At 34.0% G+C, this 20,997-nt stretch overlaps 2 protein-coding genes across 8 annotated transcripts in view; one reads left to right on the top strand and one right to left on the bottom strand.

Annotated features, from left to right (window-relative positions):
- mRpL32 (mitochondrial ribosomal protein L32) overlaps nt 1-1,466 on the bottom strand; it is a 28,719-nt gene extending 27,253 nt beyond the window's left edge. The window contains exon 1 of the mRNA XM_089097029.1: nt 1,309-1,466. Within this exon, the coding sequence (XP_088953155.1) occupies nt 1,309-1,399 (91 nt within the window). The 5' untranslated portion in view covers nt 1,400-1,466. The remainder of the gene's footprint in view (nt 1-1,308) is intronic.
- Nucleotides 1,467-1,613: 147 nt separating this feature from the next.
- LOC148946508 (all trans-polyprenyl-diphosphate synthase PDSS1-like) overlaps nt 1,614-20,997 on the top strand; it is a 63,841-nt gene continuing 44,457 nt past the window's right edge. Inside the window, exons 1-2 of one of the 7 annotated variants that reach the window (XM_089097390.1) lie at nt 1,750-1,890; nt 5,813-5,966. In XM_089097390.1, the coding sequence (XP_088953516.1) occupies nt 5,832-5,966 (135 nt within the window). In that variant the 5' untranslated portion in view covers nt 1,750-1,890; nt 5,813-5,831. Of the gene's footprint in view, nt 1,891-5,812; nt 5,967-20,505; nt 20,534-20,997 lie in introns of those variants that run through there. The other 6 variants (XM_089097394.1, XM_089097389.1, XM_089097393.1 and 3 more) reach the window with 6 other exon arrangements.

Here is a 20,997-nt window from a genome sequence, read left to right as displayed (position 1 = left end):
ATTCATGCCAGTCTTTTTTTTTTTTTTTTTTTTTAAATAGCCTTGGCAAAGGGTGAATATCAGTGGCGAAGGGTAAATATCATTGGCGTAAATAAAAAAAATTAATAGCAGTGGCAAAGGGCAAATAGAAGTGGCGAAGGGCAAATAGCAGTGGCGTAAATACAAAATATTAATAGCAGTGGTTAGGTTTGGTTTGGTTACAAAAGATGCACGGAATTTCAAAGGGCAAAGGGCGAATAGCAGTGGCGTAAATACAAAATATTAATAGCAGTGGTGAATTTTTTTTTTTTTAAACACATAAATTTTTTGTTAATGGCATGATTTATAACAAAATTCACAATTTCTATAATCTCAATATACCACTACTTTTTCTTTAAACACGTTTTTTGACACACGTGCTAAACACTATCTATAAAACAACTTATTTGGCAGCAGTTTACAGCGGCAATTTCAAAAGACTTAAGCATTGAATTAAAAATATGGTGATATATGGAAACTTTTTCTGTTTTGAGGATTTTTAGAGGAAAGACTTAATGATAAAGATTCTATCCTTGGATAATATAGAAACTAGGATCATTATACATATTTTAAAGTAAGAATTGTTTTCTTAACATGTCTCCTTATGAGGTGTCCCAAGGCTAAACAAATACCATTTTGACGAAACAACATTTTACCTTAATTTTCTGTTATAAGATTCTTTTTCTCTGGCTTTAGTTCTGAAAATGCAATTCCTGTTATTTGAGCAGTATTTTAAGCCATATCAATGTTAATTTTCAAAATTTAGGAAATGTATTTGCATATTTTTCAAACTCTAAATCAGGATTGAGCAAAGTTTTGAGGCTGAAAACAATTTTGTTGGACTTTATTTTAAGCAGAAGACCTATTTTACAAGGTTGCACTTTTATAACACACAGATTTTTAAAGGTCAGGACCCTCTAGAGCGAAAAGGATTGGTGGTAGATACTTCAAAATACCATCCTAGGACATACTTTAGCCTTTAGATCTATCCCTGAAAGTTTCATTTTCCTAACCAAACTTCTTTCCAAGATAGCCTAAAGTAGCTAAAGTAGAATTTTACCAAAAAGGCATCAAGTGGTAGGCTATATTCACTTTAGTCATAGGCCTAAGTCAATAATATGATTTGGTAAATATTTACCAAGTTTTGAATTGCAAAATTCAGGGCTATTTTTGTCCAGGGCATTTGATAAACTTGAAACAGTATATATTAGCTAGGCCTAGCCTATGCTAAGCAGCTGATCCCAAAATTTTGATCTCTTAAAACAGGATACTTTCACTAGACATGCCTACCTGGAACCGGAAAAACTTCTTGAGACACATTTCTTAGAATGCCATTAATGAATTTCTCGAGACTGAAATAAAATCTTCTAAGATTATTCATTTTCTTTTAAGAGCTGGATCCTCGTGAAAAACATTTAACCTCTTCGCCAATAAAATAAACCAAATGAATTACAACTGAATTTCCTAAATGTAAAATTTAAATTTAGGAACAGAAACCCACGAAGAGAAATTGATAGAAACTAAAAATAACTTGGTATAATTTGCTTACTATTTTATGTTTTGTCTAAACGCATTAGGGTTTTAAGAAAAAAAATAAAACTGTATTTTTTTTAAAGTCAAAAACGTGCAGTATTTGAATAACAACTTCTAGTTAGGGTGTTTACTTTGACAGTAACCCTGGTGGGGCGATAAGGTGCTACAGAAGCAAGAATGAATTGTAATATCTGGTTTAATAGCATAAAAAACAACGAAAAGCCTTTAATTGGGTCTATTAGGCTCATTAATAACTCTTGTTTTTATAGAGACCTTGAAAAACCAAGATATAGCTGTAACAATATTGGTATGCCTTCTTGCTATTGTAAAAACTCAAAGGTAATTATAAAAAGGCTATTTTAAATCAGGTCAGCCTAAGAAATGAATAGTAGCCTACTAGGCCTATTCAAGATTAGGGGCTCCCTGGAAGGAGACATGTTAATGAAAATAAAGTAGCCTAGTACCAATATATTCTATAGCTTATGTTATGCTCTTTTCAAGATTCACATTATTTGTAAAATTCTTGTTTAGATGCTTCTTGCTATCTTAGACATAGTGTTGGGTGATGATGGATATTGGCAAGGCTGTACCCATAGGGGGGGGGGGGATTGACCCACCTCTCATCTAAATGTTTGTCTGACTTTTAAGAATAGGGATACCACCACATGGCTAATTTGACAGTGTATATATATATATATATATATATATATATATATATATATATATAATATATATATATATATATATATATATATATATATATATATATATATATATATATATATATATATATATATATATATATATATATATATATATATATATATATATATATATATATATATATATATATATATATATATATATATATATACAAATCTTTAAATGGTAAATATATAACAAATCATATTATTGAGTTAGGAATAAAGTTAGTTTACAATTTTATGCCTTTTTTTTATGCTTATTAAAAATATAATACTCATTTCTAACGTAAGTGAGTTTCAGCCCCCCCCCTATGGATACCAAGTCAGGGTTAAGTTGGGTTGTAGATATATATAACCTGAATTGGCGTATATAGGGGGGGGGGCTGAAATTCATTTCCAATAGAAATGATTACTATATTTGTAATCAGCATAAAAAAGGCATCAAGTGGTTTTTTCACTTTATGCATAAGTCAATAATATGATTTGGTTGAACTTCACCCAAATATAATAATCATTTCTATTGGAAATGAATTTTAGCCCCCCTATATATGCCAATTCAGGGTATATATTTCTACATTAGGGGGGGCGGCAGGGGTAAAGTTTAAACTTACCTCCCATTTACATCGGAAACAAAATTTGCCCCACCCCCTAATGTAGAAATATATACCCTGAATTGGCATTTATAGGGGGGGGGGGATGAAATTCATTTCCAATAGAAATGATTATTTTATTAATAATCAGCATAAAAAAAGGCATCAAATGGTGTATTCACTTTATTCCTAACTCAATAATATGATTTGGTATATATTTACCCTTTAAATTAGCCAACTGATTGACCAGTATTTTAAGCCTAGGAGTCCAGCTGGACATAAGGAAACATATTAAGAAAACAAATCTTACTCCATAACATGCAGAATAATCCTAGTTAACACATTTTGCAGGGGGGAGAGCATTTATCTTCACTTCTTTACTTGTTTTTTCAGTTTTTCTAAGAAATTCAATTGAATTTCTTTGAACCTATATATTCACAGAATATATACCCCCACTCCCCTAATGTGCAAATATATACCTAGAATTGCATTCTCAAACTAAATATAACATCCATTTGCATTACAAATGAACTTTACTCCCATATTGGCCATGTGGTGGATGTCAGTAAAAATAGATACAAACAAATTCTGTATGCATTTTCTGAGTTTTTTTGTGTAACCCACTGCTGAAAAAAAAAAAAAAATTGAATAAAACCCTCTCCAAGAAAAAAAATCCTAGGTACAGCCTTGGATATTGGGTAAATATTTTGCAGATCATATTATTGACTTATAAATAAAATGAACACACCAATTGATGCCTTTTTTTATGCTTCTTACAAATATAACAATTGCTTCAATTGCAAATTCAGGAAAATAGGAGCTAACCCAGGATCCATAAATAAATATAAAAATTTTTTAATATTATTTAATATAAATTAATACTAGAGCTAAGAGGCCCACATTCACCCAGAGCACTAAACTATACAAATAACATTATTATATTAAATAAAGACTAAATTACAGATAATTTTGAACTAAATGAAATTTAAGATTTCTTTTTATTAGATGTATAGAAGAAAATTTATCAATAAGATCCGTGTGAGCATCCCAGCACCAGGCTATTGACACAAACAGAGCAAATTTACCTCTCTCAGTACTATACTTGTCAATGTAGATACTCTTTTTTGTTGAGTGTTATAATTATGTAAATCTTGTGATTGGGAGAACAAACTTTGATTAAGTAATATGGCAGTAATTTATTAATGTAGTAATTGAATTTTAAAAGAATTGCTCCAGAAGTAAATTGTTGAGAAACTGGAAGTGTGTCTAGATAAGTATATAAAGATGCTGTAGAAGACTTATTTGGAAGTACAATAGGTGATGGAATAAAAAGTGTCAGTATTCTTAGGGCTTTATTTTGTAAAATCTTTATTGGTTTAATATGGCTTTTAAATGTAGATAAATATACTAAAGGAAAATAATTAATATTACACTGAATCATAGCAAAATATATGCTTTGTAAGGCAGAGTAGAGCAAATAATGCTTCAGCCTTTGCATTAAACCAACATATCTTGAAATCTTTAAGCATAGATTTTGAATGTGTGTTTTAAAAGATAAGCCTTCATCAAGCACAATTCCAAGATACTTTATCATTTCCACCCAATATATTGATAATAGATACTTTGAAGAAGTAACTTGGGTAATATGATGGCTGATAGATGACTTTCTGCTGTAAATTATACAGTTAGTTTTTGATAAATTGAAAGCAATAACATTTGAAGAACAACAATCAAGAACATTAGAAAATGCAGTATCCAGTTTAGCCCACAACTTCTCATCATTCCTCTCAGAAAGTGAAATTGCCATATCATCAGCAAAACATGTGTTGAGACACAGGATTGCCAAAGCATGGTGATGATCATTTATATAAATTAGAAAAAGCAGAGGATCTAGGACAGAGCCTTGAGGTACCCCAACCTTTAAAGACTGAGGAACTGGTAGAGAGAGGAAATTGCCTCCATTTATTTGTTGCTTTCTCTTATCAAGATAACATTTAACTAGTTCCAACATCAGTCTATGCAAACCACAATTATCCAATTTACAAAAAACAATACAAGGGGATATTGTGTCAAATGCTTTTTTAAAATCTAAATATATTGTTGCTGGAATTTCACCTCTATGCTAGCATTCATGAATATGTTGCATGAGAGCAAGGATAGCATGTTCAGTATTGTGTCCAGACCTAAAACCAAATTGGGAATCTGTGAAGAAATTAGACAATTTAAGAAAATCATAAAACCTTTTATAAATTGCCTTCAAACCTTTTTCAAACATTTTAGAAAAAGCTGACAAAATAGAAACAAGGTGGTAATTTGATGGTTTTCAGGAGAGTCACCTTTGTGAAGTGGAATTATCCTTGCTTCTTTAAAAACAGAGGGGGAAAACTCTAGTTTTAATTGAAGTATTAATCATATGCTGTAATGGTAAAATTACTGCAGACAATATTTCTTTAATAATTATTGAACTAGACCTGTCTATTCCTCTGAATTACCGGGATTTATGTCACACACTATTTTTGTTATTTCAGATTGAGAATCAGGCCCAATAAAATTTGAATTACTTTGAAGAGAGAGAATATATGAAGAATAGTGTTTATTACTGTATGATTCAAACTGGTTCATTACTGATGAAACAATTTTCTCTCCTGTGTTAGCAAAACAAGTATCTAAAATATCAACCACTTTCTCTGATTTATTAGTAGTTGATTTATCCTCCAAACTAATAACTTCAGGAAACTTAGAATTCCTTTTTTTGTATAAAAGAATTAATTAAAGACCACGTTTTGCAAGGAGAATTTTAAGCTTCTTCAAAATGCTCTTTATAATACCTATGTTTTGACAATTGTATCAGTTTGGTTATTTTATTTTTGAAAATTAAAAAAATGTATATACATTATAATCAGTTGGATTTTTTAACTGCTTTTTAAATAAATGATTTTTTTTACTTTACTGATGTTAAAATTTCAGACATTATCCATGGCCTTATATGAATTTTTCACTGCAAATTTTATTTGTAACAAATGGGCAACTAGATTCATGGCAGCAATTGAATTCTCTTAGAAAAGTATCAGTTGCCATATTTTACATCCTGCCAATCCAACAGACCAAGGCTTTCATTCAGGTGATTTAATATTATTTTATTTATCAACCTTACTGATGTTCCTTACTTTCATGTGGTATTTTATAAGTAAAACTCAAATCTGAAACAAGCAGAAAATGATCCAATATATCACTTAAAACAGCAAAATTTTCTTGAATTGGTAAAAATGTAAAAATATTATCAATAAGAGAAGCATAACTAGATGAAATTCTTGTAGATATCAGGCATGTAGGAAGCAGAATAGCAAGAAGATAATAAATCGACAGAAGGTTCATTTGAAGCTTCTAGAAGGTCAGTATTGAAATCTCCCATAAAGATAACATCTTTATTTTGAAAATGAGGCTGATGCAAAAAATCATGGAGTTTAGAGAGGAAAGACTTGACTGGTGAAGAAGGCAGTCAGTATACTTTGTAAAAAACTATTTTTTTCCAAGACTAATTTCAGTCACCATTACTTCAAAAAGCATTTCCTCATGAAAACCTTCCAGATTTGCATGGCATTGAAAAGAGCTACCTTCTTTTACTAGTACAGCTAAACCACCTTGGCGCCTTGTCAATCTGTTTCTAAATGTAAATTGATATCCAGAAAAACAACATGAGGAGTTGGGTCTGTAAGAAAAGTCTCGCAGAATCCAATGACATGACAAGATGTCAATATGAACTAAATTGACAAGATCATCCTAAGAACTAAAAAAGCCTCTACAATTTAAAAATCCTGTTCTCACAACACCAGTACTGGGAAGATCAGAAACTTCGGAAGGTAACTTATATCTACAGAAGAGTTCTGACATAAAAAATTGTTTCACAAATGACCGAGAAGAAGAAGAACAATTTCTTCAATCTATTGACTCGTACATGCTGATACACAGCATACATAGCTGTAGCCATTGGCATAGCCCGTGCTCAAACCCAAACTATGTTTAGTGAGAGGAGACTCTTCTCTCAAATGTTGCTGAGGACCTCCAAAAGACTTGGCCAGATAAAATGCCTTCTAGGCTTCTAGAGCTTGTTCAGATCACACTTGTCATGATTGCCAGACTCTTTGATCCACATTTCAAGAAATTGTATATTCCCCATATAGATTCAGCATTTCTAGAATATGCATTAACAGATGCAAGTGCTGTGACAATGCAAGGCAAGCTTCACCAGCAGCCACATTTGTCACAGCTCTCCTGATTTTCAGTAGAGAGTTTATAGTTATAAGAGAAACTGATCTAATCAAGTTGTAAAAGTGATCTAATCAAGTTGCTTGTATAGCTTGTAAACTACTAGAATGTACTATTGGCTAATATTGGATACCAATATCAATATATTAGACCAAATATTGATATCAAATATCAAAACATAAATATCAATTATTGAAAATGATATTTGGGTATTTTCAGCTTTTTCTGGTGTCTACCAGTGAACATCCAGTAGAAAAGATCCAACATAGAAAACTGTTTCACAAATGGTCAAGAAGAAGAAGAAGAATTTCTTTGATCTATTGACTCATGCATGCTGTTAAATAGAAAAAGAAGAATGCATGCTGTACCCACAAAGTCCATTGCACCTATTTTCCCCCAATCCCCTCGATGGAATTGGTCAATCCCCATAATAAATACTGATTTCTCAAAGTGGAATAGAGATTTAACCCCCATTGCTTTTGTCCAGAAAAAATTTGCTGAACTTAGCACAATTACTTATAATAACCATTTCCAAATCTTTGTTGATGGGTCCAAAATGAATGAGAAGGTAGCAAGTGGTGCTTTCCTTCCTTGCCTGAAAATTGCAATGGGTGAGAGATTGTATAATAATGTATCTATAATGTCTGCAGAGTTAAATACCATAATCATGGCATTAGAACACCTTATGAAAAACCAACCTTTCATTGCTAATTCAAATAATATTATAGTTTATTCTGACTCTTTATCAAGCCTTGAGTTGCTGTGTTCAGGTCCTCAGTATAAGTTGGATATTGACACTTATCATTGTCTTAGTATTATTGATAATCTTGCTTCAAGTGGCATAAGAACTTTTCTCCAGTATATTCCTAGCCACTCTGGTATAAGTGGTAATCGTCAGGTTGATGAAATAGCGAAAAATGCTATAAATATTGACCAGCTAAGTGGGAGACCAATCCCCATTAGAGATATTTACCAATGGAGACTATCAGATATTATGTTTAATATGAATAATCATAATCTTTCCCCCTTTCCCAATAAGTATTTTCTAAAATTTATCACAGAATTCGTTCTGGAACAAATGGACTAAATTTTCTTGCATTCTCATACCAGTTTCCTAATTCAAGTGGTTCAGTTCCCCTGTCCCTCCTTTGCAGGTATTGTAATACAAATAATGAAACAATTGACCACTGCCTATTTGAATGTAATATGCTGACGTCTGCACAACATACCTTGCTTTGCAAACTGTTAAAATGCTTCAAACACCACAAAATCTCACTATCAGCCAAGAGCCTAGCCAACTATACCTGCACACAGAGCATAGAAATCGACATCTATCATCTTATATTTGAACTCCTTGAGTCGAAAGATCTACTGAAAGATATCTGAGAATATCTAATAAATAAGAGGCAACCAAGCCAGTAGCTCTGTAGCCCATAGAGTGAAGCAATAGTAAAAGGGCTAAATAGTAACTACTGAAAAGCCCGCCTGCTGTGAAATAGAAGAAGAAGAAGAAGAAAGCATGCTGATACACAACAACAATAGAGACAACCAAGACAGTAGCTCTGTAGCCCACAGATTGAAGCAAAAAGAAGAGGGCTAAATAGTACCAACTGAATAGCCCGCCTGCTGTGAATTAGAAGAAGAAGACATTTTAAGAAATTTAAAATACATTTTGAAACAGCAACATTCATCAACAGCAACAGCAACCTTATAAGAAAATCGAAATATATTTTCTTGTGATTACTATCTCTTCTAATCAGCAGTTGTACCTAACCAATTCTGCTCAAGTCATCCTCAGGGCTATACTGTGGTGTTTGTCCTCCCCATAGTATAGTGCAGACGGTTTGATATCATCTATTTTCCCTTCTTGTTTTTAGTTTTATTTTTGTGTTTTAAAGCTTTTTCCAATAGGCAATGATTAGAAGTCCTCAAAAAAAAAGTCCCCCCAGATCCCAAATCAAATTTCAGTGAAAGTGTCATAGTGAAAGATACCCATCCTGGCTGGTCAAGCACCCTATCTCAAAGTTCTAATGATAGCTCCAATTCGGAGAATAGGACAATGATAAGTGTAGGGGCTAATGTAACCATAAACGATGATAATGGGTTTCAAGGGGTCCTCTCTAGAAGTTCTAAAAAAAGGAAAAAAATCTCCCCAATTAAAAGCATGTCCCCTCTCCCTGCCCAAGATTCTCCCTCCAAAAACTTAGGAATTTCCATTAAAATTACTTCCACTACCTCCTTTCAAATAAAAATGATCACTGCAAAAAGAGTTGGAATTTTTAAATTGCTAAAATCAATGTTCTCTCTTAACATTAACTGTGATGGATCTCTGCTAATAGCTGTAGAAGAGCAGAAATCAGCAGATACAATAATTAACCTTAAATCCTTTCTGAATATCCCAATTATTGCATCTAATTGGAACCCAAAACAATCACCAACAAAAATAGTAGTTTATAATGTTCCCCCAGAGATATCTACTCAGGAGTTAAAAGAAGCCCTCTCAGATAGGGCTGGAAACACAATCCCAGTTGAGGATGTTACCCAACTTGGAAAACCTAACTCTAATGGCATAAAAACTATTAGATCTTTCTTATTCACACTAAAGGATAAAATTGATATCCCAGAAAAATTATTCCTATTTGGGCAAACCAAACCACACAAGGAATACAAACCTAAGCCTATTCAGTGTCAGAAGTGTTTCAAACTGGGACAAACGACAAACAAATGCAATGAAATTCTCCAATAGTGTAGTAATTGTAAATCTTTCCATCCTAAAGAGCTGACAACTTGCAACAACACTCAGCCTACATGCATCAATTGCAAAGGCCCACATGAATCTACAAATAAATCATTATGCCCTGCATACAAGAAAATAGCTCTAACACTCCAAATATCAACAGAGAAGGCCATCCCATACCCCTTTGCAGCGATGGAAGCAAATGCTGCCCAACAATACCAAATAAAGCCTGTAATGAAACTAACCAAAACCCCCAAGTCAAATGCCCCCAATGCATCAAGCACCCCATATAAAACACCATCTTCTAAGCCCCCTTGCTCAAATCCCTATCAGAAGGAATCACCAAGCCAACAAGCCTCGTTTTCCGGTGAGATGAGGCCAGCCTGGCCCTCCCTCCCAAGAAGAAACAAACCAGAAACACTACCAGGAATCAACCCCTTAACCAACAAACAGGATGCACTACCAAAAATGCAATCCCCAAATATATGCTTATTCATTCTAAACTGTAATGCAGTTCAGGCCATGAACATACATCAACTACAGAAAACAAAAATTATTGGAGAATTGGCAAAAATCTACATCCCAGATGATATGCTCATTCAAGCAAAAAAAGATCTTGCTTTACTTTTAACAAAGCTGAACATTGATACACAGTCATATGAAGAATAAATCAACAACACAACATTTATCAATACTCCAATGGAATGTAAGATCACTCACAGAAAATAAGCTAAATGAACTAATATCATTTATGAATAATAATTCCATTAATATTGCTTGCCTCCAGGAAACTCATTTAACCCAAAATCAACAAATTAAGTCTCTGGGATATACTATCCTGAGAAAGAGAAATAGATCTTCAGAGAGAAAAGGAGGTGGTGTAGCTTTATTAGTTAATAATAATATAAAATTTTGTGGCATCAATTTTCCAGATTTTGAAAATGATGTTGTTGTAATTGGTATAAGTGTTTGGCTGAATAATTTAAAAACCTACATAATAAGCTTTTATAACCCTAATGGACAAACTACAGATGCCAAGGATTTCTTTAATTATATAAATAATTCTAATATGTTAAAAAATATAATTATTTGTGGTGATTTCAATGCCCACAGCCTTTTGTGGGGGAATAAACCAGCAAATAAAGCTGGTAAATTTATTGAGAATATGACTTCAAATAAAAATGATTTAGCTGTTGCTACCCCTCCAAACCTGAATACATATTTCAACCCCAAAAGTGGCAAATTCTCCACAATTGATCTACAAATTGTGTCTTTAAATTTTTTGAACAAAATTTACATAAATAAAATTGATAGTCTATGTACAGACCACTTTGCTATAGTTTGCTCCCTAAATGAACCTGCTGAACCTTCATATCATACCTCTAAATATATCAACACTAAAGCAAATTGGTCTATTTTCCAAAATAAGCTAAATGATGAAATTACAAGTTTCACCCAAAGTTCATGCATTTCTAACACAACAGTTGACACACATGCTGAAGCGTTGACATCTTTACTAATAAATACAGCTAATCATGCTATCCCCAGGACAACACCTAAGCAAACATTCCCTAAACAAATTCCTAAACCATGGTGGACAAATGAGTGCCTAAATAAATGGAGGATAAAAAAGGCAGCTAGGACAGAATTCATAAAAAAACCAACTCCTACTACATATTTAAAAAAATTACAAGCAGAATCTAATCTAAAAAGGACTATAATAGATGCTAAATATAAATACTGGAATAATTTTGCAAATAAAATCTCCAGAGAAACTCATGAGCCAATTATAAATAAAGTCATAAGCCACATATGTGGAAAAAAGACTTCTCCCAACCCACTCCTGTATGAAATTATACATAATAATACCTATTATAAAAATGATAATGAAAAGGCTAACCTATTTGCAACTCTTTTTGTTAATAAGCTAACATCAAATTATCAAAGCAAACTGTCCACAATTTCTATGAACCCTAGCTACCAACCACGTCCAGGATCCAAGTACATAACTAATCCATTTTCAATCCAGGAATTGAATAATGCAATACATCATATTAGGTCCAAAACTAGCAGCAGCTATGACAATATACACCCTACATGGATAAAGAATCTCACACCTTCATACAAACAAGAACTGCTAAATTGTTATAATCACGCTTGGGCATATTCTAGGTTCCCCAATATATGGAAATGTTCGTCCCTCCTACCAATCCTAAAGAAAAATAAACCAAAAGATAACCCTGAGTCTTATAGGCCCATAATGATTACACCTGTGATGGGGAAAATAATGGAGAAAATGATTTATAACAGACTCCTCTGGTTTGTTGAGAATAATAACATGATCCCACACACTCAAACTGGATTCAGGAATTACCACTCCTCAACAGATGCTTTCATTTTGCTAACAAATGCAATAAATGAATCTTTCTCAAAAAATAATATTTAGTGGCAGCTTTCCTAGATTTTGAAGGAGCATATGACAATGTGAACCACCAAATCCTTTTAAATAAACTTGCAAACCTTGGAGTACCTCCTAAGCTAATATCCTTTATTAAATCCTTCATAGAAGTGCGAAGTTTCATTGTTTGTGTTGGTTCAGCCTCTTCACCCCAAAAGACAATATCCAAAGGCCTACCTCAGGGAGCAGTCCTCAGTTGCCTCCTATTTGCCCTATATCTCTGGGACATGAACCTACCCCACACGAATCTACAATATGCTGATGATCTGGTGCTATGGTCATCTGGCAACACCTTTCAGATAGCACAGTCAAATCTGCAAAAGTCACTTTTCCAGTTTAAAAAATTCTCTCAACATTCAGATTTACCCATTGCACCCACCAAGTCAAAAATAATCCAATTTCACCGGAAGCGAAACCATGTTAATACAAAACTAACTTTAAATAAAACAACTATTCCAGAAGATAATAATACTAATTACCTAGGTCTCATGCTTGACCAAAAACTTAATTTCCACCTCCACATTTCAAACACAATAAAAAAATGTTATAGAAAAGCAAATATACTAAAAAGACTTCTTTCCACACCCTGGGGTTGTAAGGAGAAAACCTTACTCCAGTTTTATAAATCACATATAAGACCCCATATTGACTATGGGCTCATTGTCTATGGTGCATGTGCAAAGACCCAGATGCAAAAAATTGAAACAACACAAAATGATATAATACGTCTCATATTTGGTCTTAGGAAACCCACAAGCACCAAGTTTCTGCTTATGGAGAGTGGATTAACAACAATAAGGGAGAGACGTAGCTTTCTCTTGATAAAACATCTTACAAAAATTGAATCAAATATCTCACACACATTACATAATTGGTTAAGAAATCCAGCCATGTATAGAGGTATTGCAGATGAGTATGCCAATATTCAAAAGAAGTTCCCTGTACCAGCAAAGTCTATTGCACCTACTTTCCCCCCTTCCCCTCCATGGAATTGGTCATTTCCCATAATAAATACTGAATTTTCAAAATGGAATAAAGATTTATCCCCCATTGCTTTTGTCCAGAAAAAATCTGCAGAACTTAATACAATTACCTATAAAAATCACTTCCAAATATTTGTTGATGGGTCAAAAATGAATGAGAAGGTTGCAAGTGGTGTTTTCTTCCTCACCTGAAAATTGCAATGGGCAAGAGATTATTTAATAATTTATCTATAATGTCTGCTGAGTTAAATGCCATAATCATGGCATTAGAACACCTTAAGCAAAACCAATCTTTGATTGAAAATTCGAATAATATTATCATCTATTCCGACTCTTTATCAAGCCTTGAGCTGCTGGCCTCAGCTCCTCAATATAAGTTGGACATTGACACTTATCATTGTCACAGTATTATTGATAATCTTGCTTCAAGTGGCATAAAAACTTACTTTCAGTACATTCCTAGCCACTCTGGCATAAGTGGTAATCATCAGGTTGATGAAATAGCAAAAAATGCTATAAATATTGACCAGCCAAGTGGGAGATCAATCCCAATTAGAGAAATTTACCGATGGAGGCTGTCAGATATTAATTTTAATAAGATTAACTCTATCCTTTCACCCATTCCCAATAAGTATCTTTATAAAATTTATCATAGAATTCTTTCTGGAACAAATGGACTAAATTTCCTTTCATTCTCATATAAGATTTCTAATTCAAGTGGTTCAATCCCCTGTCCCCTCTTTGCAGGCATTGTAATATGAATAATGAAACAATTGACCATTGCCTATTTGAATGTAATATGCTGACGTCTGCACAACATACCTTGCTTTCTAAACTGTTAAAATACTTCAAACACCACAAAATCCCACTATCAGCCAAGAGCCTAGCCAACTATACCTGCACACAGAGCATAGAAATTGACATCTATCATCTTATATTTGAACTCCTAGAGTCGAAAGATCTGCTGAAAGATATCTGAATATATATAATAAATATGAGGCAATCAAGCCAGTAGCTCTGTAGCCCACAGAGTGAAGCAAAAGGAAAAGGGCTAAATAGTTTTACTGAAAAGCCCGCTTGCTGTTAAATAGAAGAAGAAGAAGAATTTCTTGTGATTTATTATCTCAATTAATCAGTTGTTGTACCGACCCAATCGTGCTCAAATGCTCTTCAGTCTCATACTGTGGTGTTTCCTTTGATCCTGAAATTTACCCCATAGAGTACAAACGGTTTGTTATCACTTTATTGCCCATTCTTGTCTTAGTTTTGTTTTAGTTTAAAACCTTTGATAGTAGGCAATGATTAGAAGTCCTCCAAAAAGAAAGACCCCCAGATCCCACCCCAAATACCAGTGAAACTGATACCCATATTGGCTGGTCAAGCTCACTATCACAAAGTTCACATGATAGCTCCAATTCTGAGAATAGGACAATGATCAGTGTAGGGGCCAATGTCACTATAAATGATGATAATGGGTTTCAAGAGGTCCTTTCTAGAAGCTCTAAAAAAAGGAAAAAAATATCCCCAATCAAAAGCATTTCCCCTCTCCCTACCTAAGACCCTCCCTCCCAAAACTTAGGAATTTACCTTAAATTTCTCCTATTACCCCCTTTGAAATAAAAAAGATTGGTGCAATAAGAGTTGCAATTTTCAAATTGCTAAAATCAATGTTCTCTCTTAATATTCACCGTGATGGATCTCTTCTAATAGCTTTCCAAGATCAGAAATCAGCAGACACAATAATCAACCTAAAATCCCTTCTGAATACCCCAATTAATGCATCTAAATGGAACCCAAAACAATCACCAACAAAAATAGTAGTTTATGATGCTACCCCAAAAATACCCATTCAGGATCTTAAAGAACGCCTCCCAGATAGGCCTGTTAACAAAATCCCAGTCGCAGATATTACCTAACTTTGTAAACCTAATTACAAGAGCCTAAAAACTAGCCAATGCTTCTTATTTACACACAAGCAAAAAAATTACATCACAGAAGAGGTATTCCTATTTAGGCAAATGAAACCACACAAGGAATACAAAGCTAAGCCTATCCAGCGTCAGAAGTGTCTCAAACTGGGACACACAACAAACAAATGCAATGAAATTCTTCTAGAGTGTAGTAATTGTAAAGCATTCCATCCTAAAGAGTTGACAACTTGCAACAACACTCAGCCTACATGTATCAATTGCAAAGGCCCACATGAATCTACCAATTAATCACTATGCCCTGCATATAAGAAAAGAGCATTAACACTCCAAATAGCAACAGAGAAGGCCATCCCATACCCCCTTTGCAGCAATGGAAGCAAATGCTGCCCAACAATACCAAATAAAGCCAGTAATGAAACCAAACAAAACCCCCATGTCGAATGCCCCCAATGCATCAAGTACCCCGCATAAAACACCATCTTCTAAGCCCCCACGCTCACATCCCTATCAGACGGAAGCACCAAGTCAAAAAGCCTCCTTCTCCAGTGAGCTGAGGTCAGCCTGGCCCCCCTCCCAAGAAGAAACAAACCAGAAACACTATCAGGAATTAATCTCTTGACTGACAAACAGGATGCACAACCAAACATGCAATCCCCAAATATATGCTTATTCATTCTAAACTGTAATGCAGTTTAGGCCATGAACATACATCAACTACAGAAAACAAAAATCATTGCAGAATTGGCAAAAATCTACATCCCTGATGATATGCTCATTCAAGCGAAAAAAGATCTTGCTTTACTTTTAACAAAGCTGAACATTGATACACAGTCATATGAAAAATAAATCAACAACACAACACACATTAATACTCCAGTGGAATGTAAGATACTCACAGAAAATAAGCTAAATGAACTAATATCTTTAATGAATAATAATCCCATGAATAATGGCTGCCTCCAGGAAACTCATTTAACCCAAAATCAACAAATTAAGTCTCTGGGATATACTATCCTGAGAAAGGATAGATCTTCAGAGAAAAAAGGAGGTGAAGTAGCTTTATTAGTTAAAACTAATATAAAATTCTGTGGCATCAATTTTCCAGATTTTGCAAATGATGTTGATGCAATTGCTATCAATGTTTGGCTGAATAATACAAAAACCTACATAATAAGCTTTTGTAGCCCTAATGGCCAAACTACAGATGCCATGGATTTCTTTAATTATATAAATAATTCTAATATGTTAAAAATATCATTATTTGTGGAGATTTCAATGCCCACAGCCTTTTGTGGGGGAATAAACCAGCAAATAAAGCTGGTAAATTGATTGAGCATATGACATCAAATAATAATGAATTAGCTGTTGCTACCCCTCCAAACCTGAATACATATTTCGATCCCAAAAGTGGCAGATTCTCCACAATTGACCTACAAATTGTGTCATTAAATATTTTGAATAAAATTTATATAAATAAAACTGATAGTCTATGTACTGACCACTTTGCCATAGTTTGCTCCCTAAATGAACCTGCTGAAACTCTATCACATACCTCCAAATATATCAACACTAAAGCAAATTGGCCTATGTTCCAAAATAAGCTAAATGATGAAATTACAAGTTTCACCCAAAATTCATGCATTTCAAACACAACAGTTGACACACATGCTGAAGTCTTGACATCTTTACTAATAAATACAGCTAATTATGCTATCCCCAAAGATAATTTCTTAAACCACATGCTCGTTTTTCTCGTTTTTCTTTCTTTATGTTATGCTATCCCCAGGACAACACCCAAGAAAACCTTCCCTAAACACATTTCTAAAGCATGGCGGACAAATGAGCGCCAAAATAAATGGAGATTAAAAAAGGCAGCTAGGAGAGCATTCATAAAAAAAACCATCACCTACTACATATTTAAAAAAATTACAAGCAGAATCTAATCTAAAAAGGACTATAATAGATGCTAAATATAAATACTGGAATAATTTTGCAAATAATCTCTCCAGAGAAAGACATGAGCCAATTATACATAAAGTCATATGCCACTTCTGTGGGAAAAAGACTTTCCCCAACCCGCCCTGCATGAGCTTATACATAATAATACCAATTATGACAATGATAATGAAAAAGCTAAGTTATTTGCAACTCTTTTTGTTAATAAGCTAACATCAAATAATCGAACCAAAATGTCCCCAATTCCTATGAACCGAAGTTACCAACCACGCCCAGGATCCGAGTATATAACTAGTCCATTTTCAATCCAGGAAATGAATAATGCAATACATCATATTAGGACCAAAACTAGCGGAAGATATGACAATATACACCCTACATGGATAAAGAATCTCACCCCTTCATACAAACAAGAACTAATAAATTGTTATAATCACGCTTGGGCATCTTCTATGTTCCCCAATATATGGAAATGTTCATCCCTCCTACCAATCCTAAAGAAAAATAAACCCAAAGATAACCCTGAGTTCTATAGGCCCATAATGATTACTCCTGTGATGGAGAAAATAATGGAGAAAATGATATATTACAGACTCCTCTGGTTTGTTGGAAAAAATAATATGATCCCTCACACTCAAACTTGATTCAGGAAACACCACTCCTCAATGGATGCTTTCATTTTGCCAACAAATGCAATAAATGAATCATTCTCAAAAAATAATGTCCTAGTTGCAGCTTTCCTAGATTTTGAAGGGGCATATGATAATGTGAACCACCAAATCCTTTTAAACAAACTTGCAAACCTTGGACTACCCCCCAAGCTAGTGTCGTTTATAAAATCCTTCATAGAAATGCGAAGTTTCATTGTTTGTGTTGGTTCAGCCTCTTCACCCCAAAAGACAATAACCAAAGGCCTACCTCAGGGAGCAGTCCTCAATTTCCTCCTCTTTGCCCTATATCTCTGGGACATGAACCTACCCCACACGAATCTACAATATGCTGACGATCTGGTGCTATGGTCATCTGGCAACACCTTTGAGATAGCACAGTCAAATCTGCAAAAGTCACTTTTCCAATTTTTAAAAATTCTCTCAACATTCAGATTTACCCATTGCACCTACAAAGTCAAAAATAATCTAATTTCACCGAAAGCGAAACCATGTTAATGCAAAACTAACTCTAAATAAAACAACTATTCCAGAAGATAATCATATTAATTACCTAGGTCTCATGCTTGACCAAAAACTTAATTTCCACCTCCACATTTCAAACACAATAAAAAAATGCTATTGAAAAACAAATATACTAAAAAGACTTCTTTCCACACCCTGGGGCTGTAAGAAGAAAACCTTACTCCACTTTTATAAATCACATATAAGACCCCATATTGACTATGGGCTCATCGTCTATGGTGCATCTGCAAAGACCCAGATGCAAAAAATTGAAACAACACAAAATGATATAATACGTCTCATATTTGGTCTTAGGAAAGCCACAAGCACCAAGTTTCTGCTTATGGAGAGTGGATTAACAACAATAAGGGAGAGACGTAGCTTTCTCTTGACAAAACATCTTACAAAAATTGAATAAAATAGCTCACATACTCTACATAATTGGTTAAGAAAACTAGCCATATATAGTGGCATTGCAAATGAGTATGTCAATATTCAGAAGAAGTTCCCCGTACCGGCAAAGTTTATTGCACCTACTTTCCTCCAAGCCCCGACCTTTAATATATGACGTACCAAAATAAATACTGATTTCACAAAGTGGACTAAATATTTAACCCACCTTACTTTTGTCCAGAAAAAAATGTGCTGAACTTAATACAATTACCTATAAAAATCACTTCCAAATATTTGTTGATGGGTCAAAAATGAATGAGAAGGTAGCAAGTGGTGCTTTCCTTCCTCGCCTGAAAATTGCAATGGGCGAGAGATTATATAATAATTTATCTATAATGTCTGCTGAGTTAAATGCCATAATCATGGCATTAGAACACCTTAAGGAAAACCAACCTTTGATTGCAAATTCAAATAATATTGTTGTATATTCTGACTCTTTATCAAGCCTTGAGTTGCTGGCCTCAGCTCCTCAGTATAAGTTGGACATTGACACTCATCATTGTCTCAGTATTATAGATAATATTGCTTCAAGTGGCATTAGAACTTATTTTCACTATATTCGTAGCCACTCTGGCAGAAGTGGTAATCATCAGGTTGATGAAATAGCAAAAAATGCTTTAAATATTGACCAGCCAAGTGGGAGACCAATCCCGATTAGAGATATTTACCGATGGAGGCTATCTGATATTAATTTTAATAAGATTAATCCTAAGCTTTCCCCCTTTCCCATTAAGTATTTTTCTAAAATTTATCATAGAATTCGTTCTAGAACAAATGGACTAAATTTTCTTGCATTCTCGTATAAGCTTTCTAATTCAAGTGGTTCAATTCCCCTGTCCCCTCTTTGCAGGCATTGTAATATGAGTAATGAAACAATTGAACATTGCATATTTGAAAGTAATATGCTGACGTCTGCACAACATACCTTGCTTTGTAAACTGTTAAAATGTTTCAAACACCACAAAATCTTAGTATCAGCGAAGAGCCTAGCCAACTATATCTGCAAAAAGAGCATATGAATCAACATCTATCATTTCATAATTGAACTCCTAGAGTCGAAAGATCTACTGAAAGATATCTGAAAATATCTAATAATTATGAGGCAATCAAGCCAGTAGCTCTGTAGCCCACAGAGTGAAGCAAAAGGAAAAGGGCTAAATAGTATTACTGAAAAGCCCGCCTGCTGTTAAATAGAAGAAGAAGACATACATAGCTTTAACCATTGGCATAGCATGTTCTCAAACCCAAACTATATTTATTGAGGGTGGACTCTTCTGTCAAATGTTGCTGAGGACCTCAGAAAGGCTTTGCTAGAAAAAAATTGCCTTCTAGGCTTGTAGGGCTTATTCAGATCACACTTGCTGGAATATATATCAACAGATGCAAGTACCGTGACAGTTCTTGTGATTCAGCCACTACAGAATCAAGCCAGTTTGTGGGGATCACATAGCGAAATTTCACTAGTCAATGCAAGACAGGCTTCACCAGCAGCCGCATTTGTCACACCTCTCCAGATTTTCAGTAAAGGGTTTTTAGTTACAAGAGAAACTGCTCTAATTAAGTTGTAAAAGTCTCATAATATGGTTTTAATATGAAAGATCATAATATAAAAGTCTCAGAAATACCTATATGAAGTAGTCATAAAATTAATGTCCATGCCTATCACCAGTGAACCTTCTGAGAGTGGATTTGAAGCCTGATCATTTAAACAAACAGTTCATGGTACTAAACTGTAAGTAAGGAGTGACTCAGCCCAATAGCAACTGAAATTCTAAACACAGAATTTTGATAACATGGATATATAAAAAAGATTGACTTTTTATGCTGATTCCAGAAATGTAAAATTCATCTAGTTTAATGTACCCATCAAAGGCTACGAGCCTGAGAAACCTTGCAAGATTTTCGAGAAAGGGCGGAAACTAAAAGTCAACAAATCTTATTAAAAATTGCACCATGAGATTTAGCATATAAGAGAACCCTATTATATTGGTTTCTAGCTTCCATCTGCAAAAATTATTCAAATGGAAATTAAAGTTCTAGTTCAGCATTTTGTAACCAAAGAATTTCCCAGGTGGTATTTTCTGCAAGACATTTTTTGGTGGGAATTTTCAACAGGGATGGAATTGTCAGGGGGAAGGAGGATCTTACGTGGGGGAACTTTCCAAAGAGTAATTTTCGTAGGGATGGAATTTTACA

Source organism: Artemia sp. Qi Xiang Cuo, chromosome 11 (assembly GCF_049724085.1).
Source record: "Artemia sp. Qi Xiang Cuo chromosome 11, ASM4972408v1, whole genome shotgun sequence".
In the NCBI taxonomy this organism is placed as follows: domain Eukaryota; kingdom Metazoa; phylum Arthropoda; class Branchiopoda; order Anostraca; family Artemiidae; genus Artemia; species Artemia sp. Qi Xiang Cuo.
Note: the sequence above shows the minus strand (reverse complement) of the source record. Positions and strands in the feature narration are given on the sequence as shown.